At 34.9% G+C, this 20,017-nt stretch overlaps 1 protein-coding gene across 15 annotated transcripts in view; it reads right to left on the bottom strand.

Annotated features, from left to right (window-relative positions):
• Window positions 1-20,017, bottom strand: part of LOC128187700 (trichohyalin-like) — a 72,186-nt gene that overhangs the window by 1,748 nt on the left and 50,421 nt on the right. For 11 of the 15 annotated variants that reach the window (XM_052858143.1, XM_052858141.1, XM_052858136.1 and 8 more), the window contains 19 exons: window positions 19,807-19,913; window positions 19,303-19,471; window positions 18,853-19,017; window positions 18,542-18,670; window positions 18,235-18,410; window positions 17,923-18,028; window positions 17,691-17,837; window positions 15,060-15,161; window positions 14,772-14,948; window positions 9,133-9,264; window positions 8,655-8,869; window positions 5,513-5,579; window positions 5,165-5,188; window positions 3,277-3,381; window positions 2,870-2,953; window positions 2,120-2,298; window positions 1,843-1,954; window positions 1,474-1,656; window positions 799-981 (listed from right to left, as the gene is read on the bottom strand). In XM_052858143.1, the coding sequence (XP_052714103.1) occupies window positions 799-981; window positions 1,474-1,656; window positions 1,843-1,954; window positions 2,120-2,298; window positions 2,870-2,953; window positions 3,277-3,381; window positions 5,165-5,188; window positions 5,513-5,579; window positions 8,655-8,869; window positions 9,133-9,264; window positions 14,772-14,948; window positions 15,060-15,161; window positions 17,691-17,837; window positions 17,923-18,028; window positions 18,235-18,410; window positions 18,542-18,670; window positions 18,853-19,017; window positions 19,303-19,471; window positions 19,807-19,913 (2,562 nt within the window). Of the gene's footprint in view, window positions 1-327; window positions 348-798; window positions 982-1,473; window positions 1,657-1,842; window positions 1,955-2,119; window positions 2,299-2,619; window positions 2,676-2,869; window positions 2,954-3,276; window positions 3,382-5,164; window positions 5,189-5,512; window positions 5,580-8,654; window positions 8,870-9,132; window positions 9,265-14,771; window positions 14,949-15,059; window positions 15,162-17,690; window positions 17,838-17,922; window positions 18,029-18,234; window positions 18,411-18,541; window positions 18,671-18,852; window positions 19,018-19,302; window positions 19,472-19,806; window positions 19,914-20,017 lie in introns of all 15 variants that reach the window. The other 4 variants (XM_052858145.1, XM_052858147.1, XM_052858135.1 and 1 more) reach the window with 4 other exon arrangements.

The raw sequence follows: 20,017 nt of genomic DNA, 5'->3' as shown, positions 1-20,017 counted from the left end.
CCAGGTATTTATGTTCATGCTAGCACCACCATCACACCACCACCTGTCAACAAACTGTAACAAACAGCATTAGCCAATCTCTAACTACAGAACTACGCTAAGCTGAAGGATGCTTTCCCTAGCCAAGGATGAAAAATCAATAAAATGGCACACTCCTTTCCCTAGATGAAAATATTAATAAAATGTCAATAGGCCAGTTCCCCCAAAACATTTAGGTTTTTAGTAAAAACAAAAAATTGTGTTATTTTTCATTTCTTCATTCAATATGCATGTACAGGGATTTGATTAATGATATTTTGAATCAAAGACAACACAAAAAGTATCTACCAATTGTTCTTTGGTGTCCTCTTTTAGAATTAACAGAAAAAAATTAAACTAGCAAGTTTAATATCTATTAGCTAGAGAAAACATCCGATTGAAAATACATTGACTAAGCTTTCATGCAGATTAAAATAAAAATCAGAAAGATCAGAAATTTGAATAGAATCAAAATATTGTAATTAGTACTGAAGGAAATATTTTAGAAGTAACAGTAAGACAATTTAATACATAAACTACATGTACATGCAATATTTTCTAGCTTATTGAAAATTAATATACACAGTCTTCAGATTACTGCAATTTTTTTCAAGGAAATTTCAAAGAAATTTTCATCAACAAAACATACATGTAATACATAACATTACATGTACAAAATAAACAATAAAAGTGCAGAAACTAAAGAATGAGGACTGAAGCCTGTGTAAATATTTTAAGAGGTAGCGATATAGTATGCATGTTGAGTACAGCAGTACATACCTTTGCCTGGTCAGTCAGTGAGTTCTGGAGGCGTGTCATCTCCATCATCTTCTGTGACATCATGTTCCGGTTCATCCGCTGGTGCTGGGCCACTGTCTCACTGTCCATTAGTCCCTCCTTGGACCGCTGCTCTAGGAAATGAGCCAGCTTCTCCCGGTGTGAGGGCTGGGGCAGGGACAGGGGCTGCAACAGAGAAACAATCATTAAAGCAATAGAGCAATTACCTTTAGAGCAACAACTAAAAGAGCAACAACCAATAGAGCAACAAAGCAACACCAATAGAACAACAATCAATAGAACAGAGCAACATCAACTGAGCAACAACCAATGGAGCATAATTCAATAGAGCAACAATTAATAGAGCAACAGAGCAATATAGAACAAAAACCAAAAGAGAAACAAATCAAGTACTGATAGAACCACAAACGTCATGTACTTATTGACTGGAAAGAGTCATCACCCTTCATACCAGATGTGCATCAAATTCCATGTGAAGTTCATACTTTAAAGCAGTCAAAGAAATTTAAAATCAACTAACAAAAATAATATCATGATATGCTTTTAGCATCTTTATAACCAGGAGTAAAATGCATTTGTATGATGATACACTTTGAACTAATTCCTATTTGAAGATAAGGGGGACCATTGCTATGACCCTTGTGCCTATGTACTTACTGTACGATAGAGTGATGGATTAGACAGGTCTGGGACAGAGTAGGAGTTGAACTTGCTGCTTTTGAGAGCACTATTTTCATCCTGCAGCAGGGCAACTTTGGCTTTCAGTTGGTTGATCATTTTTTCATTCTTGATTTCACCTTCGACTGTGGAAGCATTTTGTTGAATCATTTGTTTCTGGTTCTGCAAAGAAATAAATGTAATGGTTCTCTCCTTACACACCATATTTCTGTATCACCTAATGGTCATTTATTTTTAAAATGTTTCCTACCATATTTTTCATGCATTGTATTAAATTGTAAAGTTTTTGCTTAGGCATGAAACATGTATCTCATGAAGATGCACTTCCTAGTGGGAATTTGCTCATACCTCAGCAAGTCTCCTGATTTCTCTCTCGAGCCTTGATATCTCGTGGTTCTGGACCTCACCCCGAGGGCTGTACTCATAGTGGGGAGAAGATCCCAGTTTGTTGTTGTATTGCCTTCAAGGGAAAAAAGAATGTTCACTCCATGTGGATGATCAAAAATAGGTTTCATACAATTCATATAACAGTAATTTAACCACAACAATGTATGGAGTATGTATATTTGTGTTTTCTAGCTTTCATTCCCAACATTCAGACATCCTCCACCCTTCCTTACACTACCTTGAGTTAAGAATTGTGTGTTCCATGCGACTCATCATGGAGTCGGTGGTCTCTCTCCACTTATCATACTGATTTTGTACAGTCTGTAAGTCCTCCTCTCTCTGTTTTATTACCACTAAGCATTTTTTATATTTCTCATTATAACTTTGCTCTTGTTGTTGCAGTTTTTGCTCCTGTTCCTAGTAAAATTAATTTAAGTTTTCTTAAAATTCGACATAAGCAGTGTTGTCTGCCTTGCAACACCTGTGCTCACACACTACATAGAGTGATAGATAGAAAGGACAGCATTCAGAATACACCAATAGTGTGAAGGTTATTTGCATATTAAATGCCGTCAGCATTTGGGAGATTTTTGATCCATGTCATAGTTTTTGCGCAAATAATTAACCTAATTTTGACATTTTTTTGATATTCTGATGATTGAATGCTGAGCCCTCTACCCGTGTGTTTTGAGTGAATGTGTGTAACAGTGTGTGCAGTACGTGCCACCATCTCCTTACATTTGATTGTTGGGTTTGTGCACATTGTAGCCATTGTACTCCAGTGCTGGCATTTGCTGCAAAAATCAGAAAATTATTCTAATGTGCATATTGCAATAACAACACACATCAACATATTTTAAAATTATTATCCAATGCTTTTGTATTTAAAAAAAATGTTCTTAAACAATCTAACTTGTCCATCTATAGATTATTTTTCTCAGTATTGGTACCGCTGTTTGAGATGTTTGAGATGTGAGGAGCGGTGTACCTTTATCAAGCTCTGCTTCATCTTGTCCAGTTCCTTGTTCTTCTCCACCTCTATCTCCTGCTTTACTTTCTGTACAATGTCATCCTACATTAAGAACATCATGGGGTCATACATCAAAACATCAGGATGTTGGATATCAAAACACAAAGATGTCATATATCAGAACAGGGTGTCATAACAAAATTTCAGGATGTTATATATCAAAACAAAAATAAAACTAGGAATCATATAAAATTTGGCTATGTGATGTAGATTTTATTATGTTCATAAATCTTATGACTTAATATTAGTTTTCTTTATGCATGCAAGTTTTAATTCTTTTCAGAAATTCTTTTTGGTCTTTATTCACACCCTTCATGTAATGTAACAATAATAAATCACTGTGGTTTTCCATTATTAATTAATACCTTCTCTCGTTCCACTCTCATTAGAGCTGATTTCTGAAGTTCTAATTCTTGTTTCAATTCTGACACATGATTACGTAGGTCTTGGTTGCAGGCCCGAAGGTTTGCCTGGAAAAAATATACATGGAGGGTTTAATACATGTGTATGTAACTTTTGAATTCTACACCAATAACAATTCTTATATTCTTAAAAGTACATGATAAAAATATGAAGGCATTAAAATGGTGAAAGTGTAGAAGATAATTATAATGAAACAGGGTTTGTTTAAATGGTGAAAATGTTCACTGCAAGCAAACTGTACTTATCAAAATAGCAAATATCAAAATAGTGATAGAATTCACTGCAAATGTGTCTTGCACATAAAAAATATAGCCAAAATATTAGACACATTAGCAAAATGTTCTACATATGAAAAGATGTCAAAAGAATAGAGACATCATCTTTTAATACACAATTCAATTCATTGTATATATAAATAAATTCAAATTTATAACTAGAGGTACTGTGAGCAAGCTCACAATTGATACCCCCCGCTAAGAAAATCATAACTCATGTATTTTTTCTATTATAGAAAACATTGGATGAATCTATTTCACTGTCCATTTTCTATATATACATAACAACTGCTCTATTTTTTAATAAAACTGTCAATGCTAATATGAGTACACAAACCAATTTCTATTCTTTAAATTCCATTTTAGTTCAAGTTAACTGTTAATGCATGAGGACATTTGTATCCTTATGTTAACAAACATGACTTGAATCAAACAAAATTCCATGTCAAGCAGCCATTTAATATAAACATTTTGAAATATAAGTATACTGAGCCCGTTTTTTTTTTAAAACAATGACCTTGAACTTCCATAATTGACCTTGGGTCACACCCTTAGGTCATAAGCAATCTTTGTGTGAAGTAAGTACTTCCAATGTTTCTCCATAAGAAAGATATGGACCGGACACGAATTTTGAACTTTTTCTGCCAGTGACCTTGACCTTGCCCGAATGACCTTGGGTCAAGGTCATGACACACCCTTAGGTCATAAGCAATATTTGTGTGAAGTAAGAACTACCAATGTTTCTCCATTAAAAAGATATGGACCGGACACAAATTTTGAACTTTTTCTGCCAGTGACCTTGACCTTGCCCGAATGACCTTGGGTCAAGGTCATGACACACCCTTAGGTCATAAGCAATATTTGTGTGAAGTAAGAACTTCCAATGTTTCTCCATAAGAAAGATATGGACCGGACACGAATTGAACAGACTGACGGACAGACGGACGGACAGACGGACGGACAGACGGACAAGGTGATTCCTATATACCCCCCCAAACTTCGTTTGCGGGGGGTATAACTATTGTGGTTGTCAGTGTATTGGTCTGCCATGGAATGGTAGTACCTGGCAAAGCTGTGTACATCAATGACTCAGCAAAAATAGCACCTGACTAGCGGTGGAAGAACTCCAGTTCAAAACCATATTGCAATTGTTTAATCACAAAAATAATTCCACATGTACTCTTTGTATAGCATACAATGAAATAATTTTTCCACAAACATACCTATATGTACAAGCTAGTATACACAATATTTAAGATGTACATAGTTTTAAATTTAGAAAGGAACATATTAGCAAAGAATTGATATTAGTGACATATATTCAGAATGAAGAGCTAATAAAGATTACACAATTCTAAACAAATTGTCACTAAACCCTTCCCCATTAGCAGACGGAGATGCAAGTCTAAAATATCCATTGTTTTAACGATCAATTATTAAAGAGAAGTGTAAGCTTCAACATCTACAGAATACAAGGCAGCAATGTTAGACAGACAATGCGTATTGTACGGATACAAGAGAGTCGTCAGCATTGTTATGATTGTGATGAACAAACCTCTTTATGTTCTGTGGGCTGAATCTATTGTAGAATAAAAACAGGACTGAATGAAACACATATGAATCAACCATCCCTTCAACTCTAGCACTGAGATTTTCCTTCTCTTGTTTAACACTCTGACACTGATAAGTCACTTATTTGTGCCATATTTATTGGGTACAATATATTGCAAAGAGGGATCTTCCATCTTAATGGCTATATATACAGAAAAGGTATTAAGCTCTTGAGAACTTTCTTCTCTGTAGCCCTTAAGATGGATCCATACCAGTAACAACAAAATAAAAGTTAAAATGAATGCTATATATTGGTAGGTAATGAAGCCTTATAAACCTCGGATACACTCACCAGTGCTGCTGTGGTTGGGGTTCTACTTCTGCCATTGGGAGTGTAACCTCCATTTTCTACTTGGAAGCTGTAAAACATGATTAAAAACAATAAAACTATTGTCAAGGAAACAACGGCAGTAAAACAAGGACAAACATAGGTAATCATAGATTACTAAGCTCACCGAGACGGAGCATCACCCTTATGAGACATCACCTTCATAAGACCACCTTTATCATTTTATATGAAAATCATACTTTATGATCTTGGATATTCATGGATTCCGTTTTGACAAAATATCGTATATCATCTGATAAATTTTTTTTATGATAATCATATGTTCATATGTTAATCAATACAATGATATAAAATTAAATATTGCATCATGTCATATTTATAATATATATCATATAATACAATAAAATACCGTAATAAACAATAATGAGATATGATATTGTAACGTATGATATGACATTGTATTGTGTTATACCTTATTGTATTTGATCACATAATACAATATCATAAAATATAATACAATATAGTATTATATTACAATATCATATTACATAATACATCATAACACTGAAACATGATATTATATTGTATAATATAGTATGATATTGTATTGAATGACACTGAAACATATTTGATACATTATATGATATTGTATCATATAATACAATATAATTTGATTCCAACACTGTATCTTATCAAATGATACAATATTATGTGATAAAGTAAAATATTATAAAAAACATTATTATATTATACATATTGTATCATATGACACAATAATATATATTACAATATCATATAATACAATTTCATGTGATATAAAAATATATCATATAAACCAATATCATATCATATAATATCGTATGATACAATATTATATAATATTACAATATCATATAATACAATTTAATGTGATATAATTCTATATTACTGAAACCAATATCATATTATACAATATTGTATGATACCATATTATAGAATATACAATATTGTATCATAGGATACAATATAATATTTTGCAAAATCTTATGTAATTGTATCATGTGATAAAATAATATATTAAACATACAATATAATATTATACAATATTGTATCATAATATACAATACTATACATAACAATATCATGATACAATATCATATCATAAAATATCAAAAAAATTGATACAATATCATATCTTAACGTATAACTTTTTATAATATAACATATGATGTCATATTGTATCATATCAAACAATATTGTTTCATATCATACAATACTATATCATAGGAATTATGTTATATCATTTATCAACAAACACATCTATCTATCGAGCTGGTTTGAGTGAGGTAGGAGATTCCTTTAGCATCCTTGATAATGGAGATCAGGCTCTGCTTCTGAAGCAACCTCTGCATTTAATTTATAATAAAGTTAAATCAACTATGCAAGCTATCATCTATAAAACATGTGACCTGTTCCAAAAAACTAAACCTCATCCAGCATCCGTAACCTATGGCTCAGATTCAGCATTCAAGCCCATCAGATGCATTGGTATCATAAGACGCATCATCCATGCAAGTTTGGTGAAGTTTGGACCAGTAATAACTAAGATATCATCATCAGAGGGCACTAGCAATTAAAACCTTAACTTCCTCCAGCATCTGCAACCTATGGCTCAGATTCAGCATCCATGCCTGTCAGGTGCATCTGTATCATAAGACACACCATCCATTCAAGTTTGGTGAAGTTAGGACCTGTAATAACTAAGATTTATTTTTTAGCATCCTTGATAATGGAGATCAAGCTCTGCATCTGCAGCTACCTCTGCGATTCATTCATATTACAGTTAAATCAACTATGCAAGTTTGAAATAGTACTATCATCTATTAAACATGTGACCTGTTCCTAAAAACTTAACTTCATCCAGCATCCGAAACCAGACTCAGCATTCAAGCCTGTCAGGTGCATCAGTATCATAAGACACACCATCCATGGAAGTCTGGTGAAGTAAGGACAAGTAATAACTAAGATATCATCATCAGAGGGCACCTGTTTCAAAAACTTTATTTAACCAGCTCTTAAAACCTTAACCTCCTCCAGCATCCGAAACCTATTGCTCAGATTCAGCATTCAAGCTTGTCAGGTGCATCAGTATCATAAGACGCACCATCCATACAAGTTTGGTGAAGTTAGGACCAATAGTAACTAAGATGTAATCATCAGAGGGCACCTGCATCAAAAACTTTAACCAGCCCTAAAAACCTTAACCTCTTCCAGCATCCGAAACCTATTGCTCAGATTCAGCATTCAAGCTTGTCAGGTGCATCAGTATCATAAGACACATCATCCATACAAGTTTGGTGAAGTTAGGACCAGTAGTAACTTAGATATTGCTATCAATGGGCACCCGCAACAAAAACTTTAACCTGCTCCAAAAACCTTAACCTCCTCCAGCATCCGAAACATATAGCTCAGATTCAGCACTCAAGCCTGTCTGGTGCATCAGTATCATAAGGCACATCATCCATGCAAGTTTGGTGAAGTACGGACCAGCAGTAACTAAGATATTGCTATCAAAGGGCACCTGCAACAAAAACATTAACCTGGTCCAATAACCTTAACCTCCTCCAGCATCTGAAATTTAGGACCCAGATTCAGCATCAAAGTCTTTCAAGTCCATAAGTAGGTCCAGATGCATCATCCATGCAAGTTTGGTGAAGATAGGACAAGTAATAGCTTAGATACAGGACCTGCAACAAAAACTTTAACCAGGTCCGGACGCCGACGCCGACGCCGACGCCGACGCCACCGCCGACGCCGAGGGTATAGCATAAGCTCTCCTTGACTTCGTCTCGGTGAGCTAAAAATTATCTTTATGGATGACTAACGAGCTGATCTGCTTTGAAGTGTACAAGATAGAAGGAAATAACTTCTGAAGTCCTTGGCCTTATAACCACTACATTGTAATTGCTTTGCCATCATAAATATTGACTGCAAGAAGATGTCAACTTATCTATATTGAACAGCAGTAATCAGTAATTTATGAATACTTCTTTTACAATGAATTACCAGTAACTTTTTAAATCTTATTTATATTGACCATATTACATGGTCGTTGTTCATTAAGTTTGAGTCAGTTACTATTCCAATTTATTTATGTGTTCCATACTTTTTCAGATTAACCTTTCTGGGATTGTTTCCCAGAATTCCTGAGTTGCGTCTGCATTCCTCGTTGATTTCATTGACAATGGTCCTCTCGACACGGTCCAGTGAGTTCTCCAGCTCCGGCCGGACGTACAGCTTCCTCTCCGCTCGCAGGTTACACAACTCCTCCTCCTGCCTGCGTATCGTGTCCTGTAGTCGCGCTATTTCCTGTTTATGTTCCTGTTTGAACAGTGAAAAACAAACCATTACTGGAAGCCAATTCACTAAAGGATTTGTTACTAACAGCTTTTTTTAACACAGTTCCTCACAAAACAAAAGTTTACTTCCGAATTGGTTATTTTTAATTAAACTCAACTCCATAATATCTGACAAAACGTTATTGTACAGCATATTATTGGACTGCCATTGTTTACTCAGCACACTAGATATTAAGGCATTAAACATGTTTCAAATCTGGTTCTAAATAAAACTTATTTTCCAACCTGCTTAAGTTTTTCCCTGACTCTGTCCATCTCTTGCAGCATCTCATGCTTCAGCTGGTCCTTGGCTCGAGCCACAGCCACCATGCGATCATGAGCTGCCTGCTTGGTCATCTGCCGCTGCTCCTCAAGGTCCTACAAAACAGTAAGATACCATGATGTTTAATAGACATTACAGAGATAATTGTTATTGGCTGCTTCAAATCAATACACATTTACTTGATGTATTTTGATAATTCTAAATGGTTTTCTCACTCTCTCCCCCTCTATCTCTCTCTCCAAAAAGCAAGCCCCTTTATATGATTTTTGCTGTTGAATTTACTGCAAAGTACTTCAATTAAAAAATAATTATAGTTTGATGTCTGATACGAAAACAAATTGCATGCTACATGAACCACAATTGAAATGTTAAAGAATGCTGATAGAGCGCTTACGGCCATCCTTTTTATTAAATGTTGACTTTACTCATGAAAAATAAATAAAATTTCTGTTTAAATGTTGATTCAGTTCAGGATCCAAATATTTACCATTCAATATTATTCACATAAAAATAAATTGTGAACGAGGGCTTAGCCATGCACCAATTTAAGAACACTAATACATTATTGGGCATGGTCTACAAATTCAGTCATTATGACATCGGAACAGATTAAATAGATCTAAGGCTTAATTTAGCCATTTAACTTTTACATATCTTTAAGTCACAGAAGTTCTTAAGTGAATTCTCCTTAACAGACTTCCAGTGTTTGGAAGAAACAAGTCAGTATACAAAAGTCTGCTTTTAGCCCTGGCATTGTTTATTCAATATTCTTTACTATCAGTAGAATTTCCACAAGGGTCACTGCATGGCTAGCAGTGTGTGCAGATAATATAGCATACCCTTTTGAATACTTATGGTCTTACCTTTCAATTTGATGATATTGAAAACAAGTTTACACAAGAATTTTATACACTCCCTAATATAAAACTTGAATGTAGTTTAATGTGGCATAAAATATTTCATTACTCTGTTCGATTAAATAGACCCAAACACCTTTACACCCAGTGCTAAAAGCTATGATGTAAGAAACAAATGAACGACAATATGTTGTATTGATTTCAAGATTGTACCTTACATTGTTGGGTGGAAAAAGAGAATTCATTTATACACTTTAAAAGAGTTTGTGTAAGAACTTGTAATTGTTATTTAATACAACAATCCCCATTGTCCAAAATCCATATTAACTTTTTATTAACAACTCCGCTGTAATAAAAAAAAGTGTTTGAATCATTAAAGACGAAGAATTTGCAAAACAGATGGTGAAAATTTAAATGAGCCGCAATGAAACTGAAGGAAGTATCATGGCACTATATATAAGAACTGTTGAAAATCTTTAACATAATAAAAAACTGTTTATTTAAACCTTTAAACCAGACTTCTTAAATCAAGCAAATAAAAATAATTCATGGCATCAGCCAAACATTGAATTCCCATTTAACACTTGTACGGACCTATAGAGATTCATAATGGAAGTTTGGATGTTCCAACATGAACACAAATCAAATTCACCTCAATGACATCACAATTATTTATGCATCTAAATTTACAAACATATTGCAGTTCTTAGTATATAGGTGTACTTGCTTTTTGCGAAATACATGAGTTCTAGATTGAAAAAAAAGTCTTACACAATTCATACTAAAATCTTACTAGAAACGTTGTAGTATTAAATGAAACGATTTCTCAAATTTACATTCCTCCCCAAAAATAGCTTTTCAGTTTTTATGACACAAAATCAATTTTCTTTTCACACCTAATTGAGAATAAACTTGAGCTGAATGAAACACTACCCACTTTGCTGAATGGTATCCTATGATGGCTTCCTTCAATTAACACGATGATTCAAACACGAGAATCTAATTACTTTTACAAAACTTTTTTTCTTGTGGACTATTAGGGTTGCTTTAATACTTTTCCATCAATATTAATGATGCACCAAAGTATCAGGTTTCAATTCCATTAATTATCACTACCTAACGTTACCGGTAATGTTAACCAAAAAGGAAGCCTTCAGATTCAGAGGAATGAATACATGGATTTTGATTCTCGCTAGTACAGTCTTTTAGTAAAGCAATTTTTACTTTAAGTATATCTTCATTTTAAAATTCTACTATTTTTTTCTTTATGAAAATGACCAATTCCTAGATCCTCCTTATTGATATAATATTTGCTATATCAATCGTAATATGTATACTCACATGCATGCAATTTGTGAACCTAGTTCTAACTTCACGGAGTTGATCATAATCCAGATCCATTCCTGACGGATGAAGAAACAGCTAGCTCCTTGAAACGTTTAACACATAGGAAGAATGCCTGAAGATACTTCAACTCAAAAGCACCCTTGTCAGACCCAGTTTATTTTTCTCCAAATTTACAATACAAAAACTTGCCACACGTTACAATTGTCTGAAGTATGGTTGAGGATATTAGGCATAGAATTTACTACATGCCTAGATTTACAGCATTTAGATTTTGTCTAGATCCAAATAAGTCGGGTACACAGAAGTACACAGAACACATATATTATTCAGTCACAATTCAGGTGCTTAGTAAGCTTCTTCCATTTCAATTTTTTTTCCAATGCAAAAAAAACATGTAAAGCATGTAGAAAAATTAAACACCGACAGAATTAGTTTTCTGGATGCACCCAGAAGGTGGAGAGTTGAATTCTCATTGAAGAAAAAGGTTGTTCCTTTTGATTTGTCACAGTGCCTATTAAACCATAGAAATCAAGAGCAAGAACACATGAAAGACTGCAATATCCCACAAATCAATACCATCGAGGCAAAGGCAATATAAACCGGCGTATAGGTGACACAATAATCCAATCAAAATCCAATACAAAAGGAGCACAAAACACAAGAGTTTTCAGGACTTGAGGTGAAAAAAATTCCTATACATATATATATATATGTATATATATATATCTATCTATATTACTCCTTCCTTCAGAACTGTGAGTAAGCCCTCGGCTGTGCTGAACTTAAAGGTATTAAAAGCAGTTAAATATATAATGTTTGAACTTTCACAATACTTCACCTTGATAATTTGATCTGAGCCATTTAACACAGTCTTTGTTTGGTATATACAAAGATCATAATGAGCCACAGTTTTCTTTTTCATGTAATCTGCTTAAACAAAACATGATAATAAAAAAGAAAGGAATTCTTCTCGACTTGTGAAAAAAATGCTGATCAGAACATGTTAAATCAAGGATAGAGTTAAAATCAAGTGGAAAACCATGAACTGACAAAACTATACAAACTTCTCAATTTAGAAAGTGATAAAATGAGGAGATTTGTTTTGCTGATAAGATAGAGTCACAGAATTACTTGGCTCCCATAGTCCGTCACAACTCTATCAGCCAGACCTATAGAGCTGGAGGAATTCTGATAGATTTGTTTAATTTGGTAGCTGAATATAAATCATACATTCTACAATCTACAGAGTACCTGAAACTATCCTGAATAAGAGAGACCTAGATCATCAATATTAAACTATGTGTCAGAACTTATATGAAAAAATGTCTGTACATACAAGTCATTAACGTGGAAAGAACAAGATCAGAATAGTCCTTCCCTTTGTAGATTTACAGTACTATTGGGTGCATGCATTTTGAAATGAAAGAAACAATAACTGTTTTATTCCAACCTTTTGACTTGCTATAAAATATAACAGGAAAATTCACTTCTACTCCTCAGGTGATTATCATTTGCAAAATCTATGGTACTACGCCCCCCCCCCCCCCCCCCCCCCCAAAAAAAAAAAAGAAAAAAAAAAGAAAAGAAAACATTAACATGCAGGTATATTAACAAAAATTTTTTTAAAAACTAATCTATGATTATTGGTGCATTTTGCTAACCACCAATCAAAATTCACCCACAAGCCCTGTCTCATTTAAAATGTAGTACTTTGTATCAACCTTGTGATTATATGGGTGTAGATAATGTACCTTACATATCCAAGTAAAACAACGAAAGATTCTGTAGAAAAAAAGCAGTTATCATTAACTCTCAGCCTCTATTGGCCAGAAAGCTGACAGCTTCCTCCTCCTGTAGCATTTAATTTATCCCATTATTCTGCCAAGACAAAAATGGCTGACATTAATAAATGATTCACTATTTCTAATGCTATCTTTCTGCCTTGCATTTGGTAATGTACAGGTGCTGCCTAACTTCACTTATCATGCATAATTTAAGGCCAAAAAAACTTGTCATGACAATTTAGATATTTTATTCTGGCTCCCACTAATCAATATCTTTATAATGAAATGCATGCTTAAATTGTGCGTGCTGATCAAGCAATAATCAAAACTCAGAAAGAATTTGGACTGGATTCAAACAGTTTACAAATGAGACTAATCAAAAACTGCTATATTGCTTTTGAAGCTGACCTTGGAGAACTCACTTTAGATGCGTCAGTGAAAAGTAAACTCTCTAGATGACAAGGGAATTTTTCTGCTATTTCTTGAAGTAAGGAGTCACTCTTTTTCAAACTGCTCTTATTTAGCCTTGATATCTAACCTTGAAATAAAATTTATTCAAAATAACACCATCTTCATTTTAGACACCAATCCTAACAGAGATAACTGATTCTTTCTTACCCTATTTAACTGACTGTTCCTCTCTTATCCTATTTAACCAACTGATCCTTTCTTACACTGTTAAAATGACTGATCCTCTCTTACCCTATTTAAGTGACTGATCCTCTTACCCTTGTTAAGTGACTGATCCTCTCTTACTCTATTTAACTGACTGATCCTCTCTTACCCTATTTGAGTGACTGATCCTCTTACGCTATTTAAGTGACTGATCCTCTCTTACCCTTTTTAACTGAATGATCCTCTCTTACCCTATTTAAGTGACTGATACTCTCTTACCCTTTTTAACTGACTGATTCTCTCTTGCCTTGTTTATGTGACTGATCTTCTCTTACCCTGTTTAACTGACTGATTCTCTCTCACTGTTTAACTGACTGATCCTCTTACCCTATTTAACTGACTGATTCTCTCTTGCCTTGTTTAAGTGACTGATCCTCTTACCCTATTTAACTGACTGATTCTCTCTTGCCTTGTTTAAGTGACTGATCCTCTTACCCTATTTAAGTGACTGATCCTCTTGCTCTATTTAACTGACTGATCCTCTTACTCTCTTTAACTCTCTATCATCTTGTTTAACTGACTGATCCTCTCTTATCCTGTTTATCTGACTGTCCCTCTCTTACCCTATTTAAGTGACTGATCCTCTCTTAACCTATTTAACTGAATGATCCTCTCTTAATCTGTTTAACTCTCTATCATTATGTTTAACTGATAGATCCTCTATTTCCTTGTTTAACTGACTGAACCTCTCTTACTCTATTTAAGTCACTGGTCCTCTCTTACTCTCTTTAACTCTCTATCATCTTGTTTAACTGACTGATTCTCTCTTACCCTATTAAACTGACTGATTCTCTCTTACTCTATTTAACTGACTGATCCTCTCTTACTCTACTTAACAGACTGATCCTCTCTTACCCTATTTAACTGACTGATTCTCTCTTACCGTATTAAACTGACCGATTCTCTCTTACTCTATTAAACTGACTGATCCTCACTTACCCTGTTTAACTGACTGATCCTCTCTATTAGGGTGCCCTTGTGCTGTCTCTCCTGCTCCAATTCATTAGCTAGATCCTTCAGTGTCTGACGACTCTCATTCTGTTCCTTCTCCCTGATCATCAGAAACTCCCGGTCTTTCTCAAGCTTCATCTTCTCTTGTTTTAGAGCCTCTTGTACCTATAGGATTCACAAAGTCAATCATTCATGTTACTGTCACTGGGATCAAAGCAAAAAGAATTGACTGAACTTAATTGGTGATACCTGAACAGAGTGACAATAAATACCCACCTTCTGCTCTGTCTCATCTTTGATCCTCCTTTCTAACAGGGACCTGTCTTTTTCTAGTTTCCCTACAACGTCTATCAACGAGGTAACCTCTTCTTCTTTTTGCTACAAAAACAAAAAACAAATTAAAAGTTAATTGATGGCCTACTCTACATCTCAACAAAAAACTGAACACCATTGTTTTCTCATTAATGGAACAAAATGCTTTTGAAATATTTTTGTAGTGAGTGACTGTAATATACATGATAAGGAGGGATAGAATATGTATTAAAAGCAAATGCATGGTGAAAGATATAAGGCTAAATAAAATTGAAATTACGGTTCTCAGGCCCGCGCGCATCCGTTTTGAGGGTGCCGCATTGCAAATTTTATTGCATTTTCAATAAAATAAAAAGTTGATAATGCGGAGACCTTTCCGGGAAAAAAAAAGTTTTCGCTTTCGGTTTGCATATAGTTTTACTTTCGCTTCTATTTCGCAGCTTCCGGTGTAGTCTTAATCATTAAGTCGCTTCCTTTCGGTAGTAAAAACTTAATGTTCCAAACCTCCCGATGATATAGACGATACGTGTGAAAATGGGGTCGATGGAAATTTTGGACTTATAACGAATGAAATGTCTGCTGTTCCGATTTGTATCCGCCATGGAACCCTTTTAATTTTACCGTGGACTATTATTGAAGGTTTACCCGATGGATGTTCTTTGTTAGACCTGTACCAGGGCGTGAAATCGATGAAATTCGATTTAGAAAGTTGGATCTTCCCAGAAAAATTACTGGGTGTCTTCGTTTCTGTGTCATCAATGTATTCAACACTTACTTCTTAATTATGAAGAAATGTGGTCCTAGTGACTGTCGTTTATGTTTGGCCCCAAGATTGCCTAAAGATGTCTTTAGCCAGTTACACAACTTTCCTGATCCAGTGCAAGGTATTTTAGAGTAAACATCATATATGTCATTTTACGTTTTGTAAAGTGGTTTGGTATTAAATGATTAATTTGTCATTTATTAAAGGAGAAGAAGGAGTACTAAGGAGGACTACAAGGAGTTCAGTGGGCTTTTTTGAACCAATTATACAGAGGAATATTGTCCTTCTTTATCATCAAACGGGCACAATCAGTTGCAAACAGACATGAAATTCCATTTTGTCTATCTGCTCAGACTGCCAAAAACAGTGAAATAAACAGTAACCTGCATAGATTGCCAGAAACCCAGAGTCATATATAGTGCTACTAAACTTTGTGCCCGAGAAAGTGCCTTGCTTACCAAAATCTTTGGACTTGGATCAGTGTTTATGTAGATCTGAACTTCAGGAATTAAAACCTAATAATCCTAATAAAGCACCCTGTATATGTGCTCTGTTGGAGATTGTTTCTATGAGATCAAATCTCCAATTGAGACTCCCTGATATATGTACAGCTCTGTTGTATTTCCCCCAATGTGCTATCACTGTGGGACACAAGATACAGATACAGAAGAAGGAAGTACCCAATGTGTCCTGATTGTATTGTTTCACAACAACAGCCCCCCTTGAAAGGGAGGAATGTTCAAAGCTCAACAGCAAAGAAGTAGAAAAAAATGAAAACAAACAGTTCACCTATAAATGACTATATGTTTTTTAATGTGACTTAAATATTAAAGATCATCGTTGTATTTTGATAGTTGGACTGTATTTTCAAAATATACATTGGTTTTTGTTTATCTGTTTAAAAATTTAATAGATATCCTTTATTAAATAATAAAACAGCAGCTTGAATAAAGAAAATCTTGTTTTTTAAATTTTAAGTAGTTAATTTCTTTCTCCGATAAAAAAAAGCCTCCCTCATCTGTTTTTTTACCAATAAAAAAGAAAAAAAAAAGCCTCCCTCCCTCATCTATTTTTGGAAAATTTGGCCTGAGAACCAGAGAATTAATTTTATGTGGCCTAAAGGATTCTTTTTTAATGTTTCACTGAATTCATACATAACATAATAAAGCTATCAACTCAACAATGTTGACATTATCAGAAGAAGGTGCTTCAAAATTTTAAGAAATGGATATTGAAGTAGAATAAATTATGTATAGAAGCATAAATACACATAATACAAGAAAGTAAAGGTTTTAATTACAGATGGTGAACAATGCCTTGCTATAACAAAGGCTATTGACAGAACCCTAATCAATAAATGTAAATACAGTTACCTTTTAATTATTGAGTGCAATTATGTGTGTCATTGTATAAAGTTAATTAAGGTATTATCTTAGTTGATTATAGATATTATATACAAGGCATTTGATATGGAATGTTTTTTTTACCTCTATGTACTGTGAATAAAAGAAACACATCATTTCATAATATTTCAAGGGAGTAAATCCTATTTTGAATTTGAATTATGCCAATATTTTGGTCTGTAAGAATCGTTGCATACTTTAAATTCCTAATCAAAGGCGTGTGATTAATATTCCCATAAATGGCATAAAAATGAGAGAAGCAGCCATTCCAGATTTTAAAATCTGTCTTTTTTTGAGAGATATGAATGATAGGAAAATACATAAACGTTTCTGATTTTATATTCCTGCGATTTTATATTCTTCTGATTTAATACACTGCGGGGGAATCACAGAACTAAGTACCACTGTAAGTTAAGGAGTTTACAGTACCTTGAGGATCTTCTGGTGATCGATGACCGCCCGCTGTAGCCTCTCCTCGGTCTTTGACCTCCCTTTGTCAAGGTCCTCTCTCATGCTCTCTATGGCCTTCTGTTTCTCCAGGAACATGTTCTCTCTCATCTGAACCATGGCCGTGTCCTATAACAAACAATGATTGGACCATGTGATAGACACAGATATGGTAATGAATTCGATTCTTATAAGGTCTCACTCCTTTTCTTACCATCTCTTTCCTGAGTGTCTGTAGAGTATGTTTGTGATCATCCAAGAGACCATCTTTCAGAGTTTTCTCCCTTTCTAACTGCCTTTTTAGCTCACCAATCTGCTCCCTAAAATAAAAATCACTCCTTTTAGTGTAGTTTTAGTTTTAATCTAAAACGAAAATACATTTTGTTGTTGAATTGTATAAATCATATAAATATCTTTCAGTTCTCAGTCTCTGTATGAGCATCAAGTTGCATCCTGTGGTTGAAGACTAAGCAGTGAATACTGTGGTGGGGGGGGGGGGGGGGGGGTGGGGAGTGGATAGTCTTACCTGAGTCTGTCATTGGTCTCCTCCACCTTTCCATTCTTCTCCTTGGCGTCTGCTAGTTCCACACAAACCTTGTCCAGGTGTGCCCTCAGCTCCTCAGCCTTCCCGGACAGAGGCCGGTACTGGGGCTTGGAGGATTGAGACATTTTCTGAAGCTCCTCATACAGCTCGGCTTTATCCTACAGCATTAGACAAATCATTATTACATATATCACCACATTAATTGTGTTAGAGACTGCCTTTATATAAGCAAAAGTTTATTTACCACTGAGGTTATGATTTAGTATAAAGAAAGATAACTCTATTTTACCCTGATTAGGTTGGTTTTGTCATGCTCCACTTTTGTCAGGGCATCCTCTAATTCTTTGATTCTCCTTGGATCCATCATAGGGAATGGACCTTTCATTTCCTCTAACTGACAGGACAGGTTTTCTATTTCCTGTGGAAATGATTTTTCAAAATAATCCATATAAGTTGAAGTGTCAGCAATAAAATTGTTAAATACTAACTCCAGTACCTGATTATGTGTTAAAGAAAGAAGCAGTTTTAGGAGAATCATGGATACTAGGTAAGTAATATATAGAAAGTTTACAGTATGAACACAGTTCCACACTAGCTTACGTCTTTGAGCTCCTCTGTCTTGTGGCGGGCCTGCTTCTGCTCGTTGAACAGGTCCTCCTTGGCCATCTCCAGCTGCCGGACCAGCTCATCTCTCTCCAGTTCCACCCCGTCTGCCTGTCTCAGTCGGTGCTTCAGACTCTCGTTCTCCTGGATCAGGGCCAAGGTCTGCAAACAATACAAATCATTCATCACCGGGTTCTTCAGTACAATACATCAAAATTCAGATATTATGCACGTATTTCAGTGTAACTTTGAATTCTATCATCTGTCTGCCATAAGCTGACCACTTGTATTACAAGCAGGACACATATGAAAAGAATGTGAGCTTACAAAGAAGCATATCTACATCAAATAGCCATTTCCTATACAGATAAACCTTGTCATTAGAAGCATACAAGACCCTTCTGGAGTAGTCATTAAAAACAAGCAAGACTGGAATGTGGTTCTAACCTTGTCGTCCAGGCGGGACTGGTCCATCTGTAGGATGTCGCCGGTTCTGGACCTGAGCTGGTCCTCATAGCTCTTGAGCTCCCGCTTGCGCCTGTTGAGGTCCTCACTCATCCTCTCATAGTCCCTCTGTTTGTTGTCCCTCTTAAACTCGGTCAGCATTAGCTGTGTCCTGAATCAAACCACAGACAATGCATAAAAAGCAAACAAACAAAAACAAAATACATGTCCTACAAAGAAATGTTTATTCATATGAGAAAATTTAGGGCTTCCAATGAATACAAAAGTATTTTAAACCATGAACCAATCATTTCAAGTTTCTTTAAATAGATGGCTCTGTTGCAAAAAATAGTTACTGCAAACCACAATGAAATAGTCTTAAATAAAAGATTTTTTTACAGAAAACCTAATAACCTCCATCAACATCTTCTTTCCCATTATACATGTAGCTCTAACTGACGAAGGTTGTATTTTTTATGTGTTATTGAGCTACATTACAGTACACACCTAGCATCTTCAGTCAGGGCTTTGATCTCCTTCAGCTGTTTCTCTGCCGTTCTCACATCATGCAACGCTCTCTTGAAGGACTTTGGTTCATTCTCATTGTCTGGCTGCTAAAAATTAAATTTCTTTAAACAATACTGACCAGATATTTGACAAACAATTTTTTATTGGCTTGTCGGGATTGTATCATTTTTTAACCAAAATTTAACCATTC

Source organism: Crassostrea angulata, chromosome 6, assembly GCF_025612915.1.
Source record: "Crassostrea angulata isolate pt1a10 chromosome 6, ASM2561291v2, whole genome shotgun sequence".
NCBI lineage: Eukaryota > Metazoa > Mollusca > Bivalvia > Ostreida > Ostreidae > Magallana > Magallana angulata.
Note: the sequence above shows the minus strand (reverse complement) of the source record. Positions and strands in the feature narration are given on the sequence as shown.